Source organism: Halyomorpha halys, unplaced genomic scaffold, assembly GCF_000696795.3.
Source record: "Halyomorpha halys isolate HHAL.00 unplaced genomic scaffold, Hhal_1.1 Scaffold533.1, whole genome shotgun sequence".
NCBI lineage: Eukaryota > Metazoa > Arthropoda > Insecta > Hemiptera > Pentatomidae > Halyomorpha > Halyomorpha halys.
The window spans coordinates 1,069,056-1,080,585 of record NW_027108067.1 but is presented as its reverse complement, the minus strand read 5'-3'; the positions used below and the strand labels follow the sequence as shown (position 1 = coordinate 1,080,585).

The 11,530-nt window shown below is 29.5% G+C and overlaps 1 protein-coding gene across 1 annotated transcript; it reads right to left on the bottom strand.

The window, feature by feature from the left end:
* Positions 1 to 2,862: 2,862 nt before the first annotated feature.
* On the bottom strand, positions 2,863 to 11,381 carry LOC106684005 (zinc finger protein 70). Its single transcript, XM_014425819.3, has 6 exons — positions 11,093 to 11,381; positions 10,760 to 10,822; positions 8,870 to 9,232; positions 8,162 to 8,206; positions 6,676 to 6,723; positions 2,863 to 3,768 (listed from the first exon to the last, which is right to left on the bottom strand). Exons 1-6 carry the CDS (start codon positions 11,106 to 11,108, stop codon positions 3,488 to 3,490), a joined length of 816 nt encoding a protein of 271 aa, XP_014281305.1. The 5' UTR covers positions 11,109 to 11,381; the 3' UTR covers positions 2,863 to 3,487.
* Between the last annotated feature and the right edge of the window lie 149 nt (positions 11,382 to 11,530).

The window sequence follows — 11,530 nt, the reverse complement described above, 5'->3', positions numbered from 1 at the left end:
TAAACAGCATTAAATTCTATGTCAAATGAGTAATAATAATTAAGGCTTAGTGAACCTTCAGTTCAATGCCGATATTTCAATTCAATATTTTGTTTTATCCACAATAACAATTAAAACAGGTGGTTCATGATCATCCCACTGAACTAAATAATTACTGTATGGTACTTATTCAACATGTTATTAAATGTTCTTTAATTGGTTCTCTAATAACTTTTTCACGAAGATCCACCGTTTAGGACTGTACTCATAGATGAAAACAGAAATAAATAAATATTCAAACGACAATTTCTTACTCATTTCTTGATCGAACTAATTAGCTGCTTAGTAATCATTTTAGGACTACCAGAAATACAGTGTTAAGTTTTGATTTATATGTATAGTAGTACTTAATTTTTTTTTTTTTTTAGTTTATAACATACTACATAAACAAATTTAACATGTTATAGTATTCATTTTAAGGAGTATTTAATTTTGTTTTAATTACAGTATCACCACTCTAAAATAATAATTTATCTAATATTAAAACATATGATCATTGTTTTGTTATTGACAACTATTGATATTCATTTTTACAAGTAACCACCTCATAATGTACACATTAAAAAGCAGTTAGGAAAATGGCAATTGCATTCCTTCAGGATAAACGACTTTTACCAAGTATTGAAGACATGTTCAACGACCATGAAATGAATCTTAATTTTTATTTTAAAAAATTATATTGTAGATGCTACAAAGCTGCAGTAAAAGCACCAGGATAAGGACTGAAACATGATTAGCTGATTCCAAAGTAAGTTTAGAAACTGTGGTACACTTTATTTATGCATGGTGTGAGCAATTAACGAGTAAAAAATATTGTTTAAAACATTTAGAAATTTTCCAACCCACAACGGTTGATTGGAATAATTACCTTCATGAAGTGTGTATATGAAAACTGAAAACATTCAACTTATATTGGGTGAGATAGTAAATTTGTGGAAATAAACCAAAGTTTATTTACAAAAAGGAAGTATAATGTAGGATGTGTCCTTTCTCAATAGTGGGTTTTCGGAGGGATTTGCCGAGAAAGCAATGAATGTTTTTTGGAATTAATCAAGGACAGATCAGAATCCTTGTCAGAAGTAATCGAAAGAAGAAAATATCTGAATAGTGTAGTTGTATCAGATTCATGGAGAAGATACACGAATTTCGACAGAATGAGCCACAAACATCAAACTACAGCATAAATATCACTTTGTTGATCCAAAGACAGTGAATATGCAAAACATTATGTGGATCAGCTAAATAGGGAAATAAAGGAGAGGAATGAATCATAATTTGCTAGCATCTTATTTAGCAGAATTCCTGTGGTGCATTCGGCTTCAAGAAAAAGATCTATTTCCTCTAATTTTAGTAATTATAAAAAAAGATTTTTGGTTAGAAATAAATATTAGTTTTGCTTAAATAAACATGTGTTTTTATTATTTAATTTATAAGAATTGGCGATACTATAATTAACAAGTACTAGTTATTTTATCACATTTTTGCTAGGATGCACTGTTTATAAGTTATAGGTGGAAAAAACAACCTAATTCGTTACTTTATTAAATTAATTATCTAATTAATAAAATTTTTAGAACCACCAAAAATGCATTGCCATGTTAAGTTGGGTAGAAATTAATTTTTAAAATTATTTGCAGATGTATGTTCTAGAGGCTGGCTCCTGTACGACAAGTTATAGATATAAAAATAAAATATTTATTGTTACCGAACAGTGAATTAAAATGTATTTAGTATTCAAACGTTTTGAAAGTAATAAAAATGTCCACTGTGGCATTTATAAAAAGTTTTAAATTTTTATAACCAACTTATAATAAAAAAATAAATTTGGAAGCCCAACTTTAAGCATCTGAGAAATAACATCATTCAGAAATGTTTATAAATACAGTATTATATCATCGGCTTACAAGTGAAACTTTACTTATTAAGTCAAGATTTTTTAGTTTTGAGTTATTTGGTTTTCTAGTCTAAAATGTTTAAAAGAATAAACTCCAAAGAACTTATTCATATAATAAAAAGTAAAATTACTATTTCTGTAAAATAAAATAAAAAAATTTATCATTAAATATCTCAAAACTTCAACTTGTAAACAAACAATATTTTAATGTCAATCAAACAAAACAGAAGTCATCCTTAGCCATAAGCTATATATATTTAATTGTGCCTTCATAAATCAGTTTATCATTGCAGTTACAACGTTTAATTGTTATATTTTTAGAATTAGAATTCAATTAACCCAAAAGCTTTATCTAGTTAAAAAAATACAATTAAACTAGAATTTTTAAAAATAAAAATTCTGTCATAACAGTTATTTCATATATAAGTTATAAAAATATACAATTAGTTATTGAATAAAAAATTAATAAAGATTTAGAACCCTGAAAAAAGTGATGTAATGAAACTCTGTAGCTAATACTTAATAAATTAATTCATCATAGCAAGAGAACAAACACTTCACAGGCAACCACTGCATAGAAGTGATTTTTTTAAAACAATTGAAAGCACCACAAAAATTGTACCAGAAGATTGATAAAACTTGTTGATAAGTATACCAGCATGCCACTTCCCTATCGTAAATGAGATATGTAACAGATTTAATAACAAGCTATTGAAAAGCACTGATTTTCTAAAGTCCGTGGTGGCCTAATTTCACCCCACCTGGCACAATCCTCACATTTTACAGTATGGTCAATAAAACTATACTTACGTGAAATGGTTTTTTGCACAACCTAATTCTTTAAAATTATAAAATTGAATAATTATCAAATATTGTTGTTCATTATATTATTCCCTCAACCAAAATCTTTTTATGAACAAATCAACAAGAACAGGCATAATAACGTTTAATTCACTTTTTACAACTTTTAATGTTAAGTTCAATTAGATAAAATAACAGATAACACATCTAACTGAAATAACTGAATAGGTTAGATATAATTACAGCAGTAGTTATAGTTGTGGTTGAGAGAAAGTGTTTTTTCATGCACTTAGTGTTAATAAAATATACCAGATTCTTGAGCTATATAATAAAATAAAGTACTCTTGAGCTATAATTATAAAAATATAATACATATTAAGAAATTAGACTGAGATTTAAACATTTTGTTTATATTTTATTATAAAAATCAAAAATACAACATGAACAAAAAAGCATTGTCAACAAAAAAAAATAAATTAAAAGTATATATTAAAAATTTCTTCATGGTTGAACAGTAATTGCCTGGTTCCACTCCTCCACGTACATTATTCTTTAAATTTTAACATTTTCAAATTAGTTCATATTTTTTTGAATCCATGAGTATAAAGTTCAAAATTTTTTTACTAGTCTCCAGTTAATATGAAGACAAAAGGCACTGGTGAAATCGATTAGTAAGGCTTTACAAAAGATTTCAAAAATATTTCTTTACTCTATATACCTGTATATCACATGAGGTTAATTGTTAGATATTTATTATATATGCTGCCTGATATGAGTGCGTAAGCGACCTAATTGAGTCGTATGGTAGGGACACATTTCACAGCTGTACGGTCTATTATTGTCAAAATGGGTCGCCATATGGTTTTTCAGTCTCACGGCACGACTTGTTGCAAAACTACAAATGGTACAAACGAAAGGCTTCTCTCCTGTATGCCTCATCATGTGGCGTTTGAAATGATCACTGCGTAATGTTGTGTATCCGCACTCGTTGCAACGGTGAGGACCTTTCTCCTTCCTACGCTTCACTTGTACTCCTTTACAAAAACAAAGCAAATTAAAACATTATTCATACATTAATTAAACTTCGGAAAATAAAAATCTAACATTATAATGAATAATAAAAACTTATTGTATATGAAATTAATACGTCTTGGCTGCATCACATCACATCAACATTAATACGTCTTGGCTGCACCTAGCAGTTTTAGGGTTCAATATATTAACATTCAACAATTAGTAATTGTAACAGAACGTCAATTTGAATTATTATATGCCTACATGATTACATACATATATCAAGACTGCCAGTGAAAAACCTCAAATATAAACAAATTGAAGTTTTCATACATACGGACCAACTTAACAATTTTCTGAATAGTGAACTTAAAAAGTATTTTAAAGCAGTGATGCAATAAACAATACATAAAGAATAAGTCTTTTCCCCATATTATTATTATTATTATTAGCTAATAATAATATAGGAAAGGTAGTCAATGCCCAGGACCTGCTGATAAATGGAGGAGAGTATATCAGGGAACTAGAGGCCAATGAACTATACAAATATTTAGCTACACTGTACCACCTCAAAACAGCTCGAAAGAATGTGAAACAAGAACTAATAGCAGTGATGAGAATGAGGCTACAAAAAGTATTGAAGATTCAACTATCTGGAAAATAGAAAATCGAGGCTATTAATATATGGATCATATAATTCAGGAAAGAAAACAAAACAAATATTGTAGATATAGCGATTACAAATGACAATATTAGCTTCACTGTCAGAGAAAAAATGAGGAAATGGCTGCTGAGCCAAAGGAGCTGTACCAATTAGATTCTATAACACTAATGCCAATTATAATATCAACAAAAGGACTGATCCCGAAGTCAATAGTGGCAGGAACAGATGGATTTGAATTACCATTTTATGTGCTAAGAGAGGCTCAACAAGTGGTTCTCTTAGACACGACGAGAAATGTGCTTAAGTTTTTAAATATTTGATTAAATTTAAAACTGCAGGTGGTTGGACCATGTCCCTTTCCTCAGCTATCAATCCACGATTGCGAGAATTAATAAATGTAAATAATAATAATAATATTGTGAACCATTACAAACCATGAAGAGTTCAGTATTTTGTAAGGAAGTACTACTTTTTAAAAAATGGTTATACTAGTAGGAGATTTGTTTAAAAAACCAACAGTTTTTTTGCCAATTAAGGTTATCCATTTTATAAAGGCTGAGTGTTCCCCAAGAAGGCTCTGGACCACACAGAATCAATAACTATCTACCACAGCCAGATTCGAACCCAGGTCCTTTGAGTTAGTAGCACAGCACCTTACCAACTGAACCACCCTACTACTCCCAATAAAAAATACAATAGTGTGATATTCAGACCAAGAAATAAAAACTGGGAGCTAAAACAATTTATTTTTTATTGCCACTCAAGAAACAATCACAATAATCTCAAATACAAAATACTCCACACTCATATACATATTTTCCATTAAAGAAAGTTGTATTACATGCATCAATATTTTTCCAAAAAAAACTGATATTAAATGTAACCTGATCATTCAACTATTATCAATGTAAAAATTCAGTGATAAATTTTAAATTGCAAAATTAAGTGAATTTCAACTTCTCAGCACAAGTATGCATGACCACAACAATGTCAAATGTGCCAGTTATTAAAAAAAAAAGGTTTGCTAATTCAGTAAATCTACGGTTAATTGAACATAGAAGGAAAGATTTTCAAGTGATGATTTTTCTACTAGCATATTTCTTCACTATCAATTTGTGCTTGAACCATATTTACAGTTTTTACTTTACAGTTTAAACTAAAACTGTCAATAATTTTTAAAATTATAATTCATGCCGTTATTCAATGTCAGGTGCTTTTTAAATATTGCTCTATTTAACTATCTTTAAGTCTCCTCTTCCTGGTTAGAGCAAATATTTCAAAAGTGATATAGGACTGTCGTTCCCTGGGGGTCTTAGTGGGGCGGTAAAGCTTGCCTTTTTTTTTTAACATTCTTGCTCAAGAAAGTTGGACCAAAATTGGAAAACAAGCGGTGCTAAGCTATTGGAAGTTAAAAAAGATTGCACCCGGAGGAAAACCTCTAGTCGAAAGTCAAGGAGAGAAGAGGTCATCCTCAGCCGTCTCCATATTTGACACTATAAATTTTCACATAGCTACTTGTTATGTGTGGTCTAGAAGCACCAACGTGCATGGACTGTCATGTCATTAGAACGGTGAAACACGTGATAGTGGAGTGCCCCCTCTACGCTGCTCTGTGGAAGCAGCTCATGATAGGCAATTTTAATAATAAATGGTTAATGCCGGAAATTATCAATAATCAACTAATAAGTATTTTACAATTTTGTCAATACTGAAGTGTAAATTTGGCTCAAAATCAGGTAGATAGGAAAGAAAAATCTTATTAGCAAAATTGTCACTTATCTAATGCACTTGATTATTGCTTGTTATGAAAATATATACAACTTATTAATGAAAACCAATCACTTCTTTGATGGTTGTTTCTCTGCAGGGAATATATATCTATAAAAAATTAAATGACTAAATGTAAATAAAACCTCTGTGGTAATAGATTGAATCAAGAGTTCACATGGAGACAATTCAAAAGAAACTTCACCATGTGACAGGAAGACAAAACGAAAGAAATCCCAAGGTGGGTATAAAAATACAAGCAAGTATAATTTTTTTAATTCAGAAGCTAAACAGAAAGTAAGTTTTACTGGTAATGGCACATAATTTTGCTCCCTTTGGTATAGAAGATTGATATATAAAACAATATTAGGGTAAATTCCGAAATATTACTAAACTGACCACCATGAATGTCCGTGGCACTAAATATTTACTTAACTTGTTTTATAATTATTTCGAGAAAACTTGGATTTATAATTAAGTTATTAAAACATCTTACCAGGACTTTCATCTTCTACTTCTTCTAATTTCACTTCCAAAGGCCATTCTGAAACAAGAATAGATACATTCTTATATTTATTTCTATACTGTTGAAGGATAAAATTGTAACAGAGTAGACCCTTACTTCAGTGGATTCCCTTTCTATGAATAGTCTTAAAATGATAATTTTATAATTTTCATCTTATATTCTTGGAAAAGAAAAACATTAAAGAAGAAGTTGGACTTACAACACTTATCAACAATGAAATACTTTCAGGAATCTAAGTCTTATATAAGGCATAAATTGTTTATTGAGCTTGTAAAGTCATAAAGCTGTAAATTACTTCCATTACACCAACAAAAATTGTTCACTGTTTTTTAAAGATATTAATGATGTTCTAAACATATATATTAATGAAGAGAATTAGTTCTTCCGATGACTTATATTTTTCTGCCCTCAAGGGTACCATTTCAAGAAAAATGTAACAGAATCATATTGAAGTTTACTGTGAGGTGAGCATGCTCTAGGTAAATCACAAAGCTTTGGATGAGGGTGATACTTAAATGCAACAACTCATAGATCAATTAAATGTAACATTAGAAGACGTCTCCATGTCTGAAAGGCATATGAAGGATATAGAAGATAAAAAAAATGGGTTCTACATAATCCGAATGAAGGACAGTGGGAAATCTGAAAAACCACTATCAAAATCAAAATGCTGCTCCGCAGGTACAAAAGAAAGTCATTTCTCCACTGCATTGTGACTGGAAAAGTTTTATTTCCTTCACAAACAATCCATACACTCTTTGCATTACTCAGAACAGTACCTTATTTTGTGGCAATACCTGACTACTTTGAATACAACCACAATGAGGAGCTGCTTTTGGACATTGGCTACTGAAGTCTTCGATGGAGGAACTTCAAGCATCATAATTAATTAATCCCAGACACTAATATGAAGAAAAAAAGGAATAGGAATCATGGAATTTTAATGGAATAACAAAATCATACTGCTCCTAACAGCTTAAATAAGATTCAGCTCAACTTTAATTATAAATATTGAAGTAACAATAATAATAATGTGAACAGCGACCCATGAAGGGTCAGGGGTTCAGTACTTTGTAAGGAAGCACTGTTTTTCGAACAATGGAGGTAATCTGTCTAAGATCATGCTCAACCATCAGGTTTTCCCAATTGAGGACATTATAGAGACTAGATGTGCCCGAGGAGGGCTCCCCAACCCACAAGATTGACTCACAGCAACAGTAATAGAATAAATAATTATCTACTACAGCCAGATTTGAACCTGTGCCCCAGCAGTTAGTAGCTCAGTGCCATACCCACTGAGCCATCTTGCTCCCAAAATGTTGAAGTAAATAACAAAAATAATAATTTGAAATGATGTAACAAAACACAATTTGAAACTTATTTCTTATTAAAATACCTACTTCACACTTGAATAAAAAATAAAATAATAAATAAAAAATAACACAAGAATCCATACCTGATTCTTCTTCTTCATTAATTCCATAGTTTGGCTCTTCTTTAACTGAAAAAAAAAAAATTGAAATTAAACATTAGTTTAAAAAATAATAAAATAAGCCAACCCTGCAAGAGCCCAAGAAGGATCTTGGATGTTGTAGGTGATTGATTCACCCGTTGAAATTTTCTAAAGAGCATGATACTGCTCCAATACTCCATAGAAGTGTCCATCTAAACTATTGTTCCCATCCTCGCACCATATAAGAAAATTTAATACACGAGAAAAGAATAGTTTCTCAGTTTTAGGTCCCTTAACAACAATAAAATTTCCTTGAAATATTACCAGTCAATGTTAGTGATGATGAGGAATTGTTTTTATTTAAAATAAAATATATCCAACTAACAGGAACAGTTTGAAATAGAAATAAACCATTGACCAGACTACACAATATTTATATTTTTCAATGCCAACACTTGTTGGCGATATTATAATTTTCTTTAAAAGTTTACCACCATCTTTTATCAGGAATTTGGACCAGAATAGGTGAATTAAAAAATGTTTCAGAAATAAATTCCTAATTTTGATCTATTCCTACACTGATACATCAGCTAAAGGATTCAATTAAGTTAATTCCTTAATGGATAGATTACAAAAGCAATGACTAATTAATTATAACATTAACACCATATAAATTGTATCATATTTATAAAGCATAACTAATAAACTCACTTTCTATCTGCGGGTTAGGCTCGTGCCCATGTCTAAGTATATGCCTTTTAAGGTGTATAGAATGCGTAGTGGCATAACCGCAAGTCATACATGAGTATGGCTTCTCACCAGTATGCCTCATCATATGCCTTTGAAAGTGATCCTTCCTCATCGTTGTGTATCCACATTCACAGCAAGTACGAGGCTTCTTTCCTTCTCTCCCAGAGCCCCCAACAGTAAAAAGCTCTTGCTCTGGATGGCGTAGTACATGGCGTTTAAAATGGTCCCTTCGCGTGGTACTGTAGTCACAATGTGGGCAACAACTGACCTTCGGATTGCGACTTCGTTTACTCTTTTTAGTAACTAGTATTGGCTTGTTAAATTCTATAAAAAAAAAAAATATATATAACTATGTTATTTAAACAGTATTGTGCAAATTCTTTCTTAAAATTAACATATAACTAATTTATATACATCAATGTGATAGATTGAAAATAAAATGTAAAGGTGATTATTATTCATTTAATAAAGATACTATAATTAATTAATTTTAAACATAGAACTAAAACTAAGAGCCCATTAATTTATTTGTTAACTATTATAACTTACTGGACTAAAATAATAAACCCATTAAAAGTATAACAATCTTTTGATTTAGGGCATAAATGAATAATCCTTAATTAACCTTAGAAACTATTAAATCACTTTAACTTTTTGCTTCATTTTTAACTGGCTAATGTTACACTCAAGAATAGTCAGAAGCATGTACTTAAAAAATGTTTAAATTTTTATTATAGGCACACATTAATAATACAGATTTCTTCAAATCAGAAATACGATTAAGTTTTCGTTTTCTTTACCACACCCCAACCATCTGCACTTATCACATTTATACTAAATTGATATATCTTTTTAAATACATTTTTTAAAATTTACTTATTTACAAAAATTGTTATAATTAGTTTTAAAAAAATATTACCTATATTATTACAAATGACATAAATAATTCAATAAAAAAAAAAAAAAGAAATGCAAACATTAATGTTTGATCTAAAGAAAACTACTAATGCATAAAAGATTTGTTATTTGAGAGTAATTAGGGTATGTCCGAAAACAATCAGAAAGTTGAGAAAACACATTTTTAATAAGAGGGAACAGATACGATCATTTACTTTTTCTTAACCAAAATAAAACACATTAAGAATTACTGAATTTTACTAAGGTAAAGATTCACTCTATTAAGGGCAATGTGGATGATTACATTTAATAAATTAATCAAAATTTAACTTCTCTTGAAATGGCAATCACCAAAAAGTAGCAAGAAAATAAACAAAATTTTCCAATTACAACAGACTACATAAATGTAAAATAAGTGGGGATGTCCATGAATTTCAAGAACTGGGTCGCGGGTTGGGCCATTAAAAACTTCAAAGTTTATCAAATAAATTGAAGATAGAGAGCAAAAAACTTACAATATTATGAAAAGTTCGACACAAACTGTACACAAATCTGATTTAAGAGACCATTGGACTTTATAACAAGATAATGCCAAAAAATGAACAAATAGTTAAGAGATCATGATTGCATAAACCTCTTTATCAATTTTTGTTCTAATAATTATCATTAATAATTAAATATTTTCACAATGGAGTATAATTTATTGTATGATGTGAAAAGATGTGAATATAAAGCAATGCATAATAATGTTTTTTAACCTTCAAAAGTCATGTTCCTGTGAATTGAATACTTAAAATATAGTGGTCTGCCATAATAAATTATTACAAGAATAAATACACTGACATAAACCTTCCAGATGGTATTCAAAATTAAAAGATAACTTAATCACAGTGTGTGAAGGAACATCCTTATCACAACCAAAAAATGAGTTGTTTTTTTTTAAATCTAAAATACCTGGGACATCTTCTTCTGTTTCCAATTTTACTTCCACAGGCCATATATCAACCAAGTTTTCATCTGAAATAATACCATGACAGATAGAAGTAATAATTTGATAAATTGATAATTGGTTATTTTATTTATTTATTCAGTGAATCTGATAAATCAACGATATTGAAATAACAAATAAATAGATGAAATACTTTTTTAAATAGTTCAATATTTTGTAATAATAAGACTTTAAAATATGCAAATCAACTCAAAATAAAAATTATTTCACAACAAAAAGGTTAAGTAATGGCACAGTCAACTATTTCATATCGACTAGTAAACCTTCAAAGTAAATACCTTCTACAAGTTCCATCTGAAAAATATCATGACGGAAAGCTGGATCCAAAAAACATTTTTAAGTTGAAAACATAAACGGGAAAGGTTAAGTTGAGTAATAGATTTTTTTATAGAGGTTATTTATCGTTATGCCACCAATACAAATTTTTCGTTAAGTGACGTCACAAGTAGTCTTTCGATCATGGGTCATAACTTTTCTCACTATGTTTCAAAACGTGTCCCTTCTTTGTTAATAACATTATAAAATAATTGCGGACACCCAAATTTTAAAGTAATTCGTTTGACATATTTCAACAAAATATTTCACCTTTCAACGTATTTAATTATTTATATTTCGACTAACATATGTTAGCAAGTTAAATAAACTATGACTGTAAAACAAAAGAAGTTACGGCATCTGTAATATCTGAACTTTGAATCATTTTAAGTACTATCACG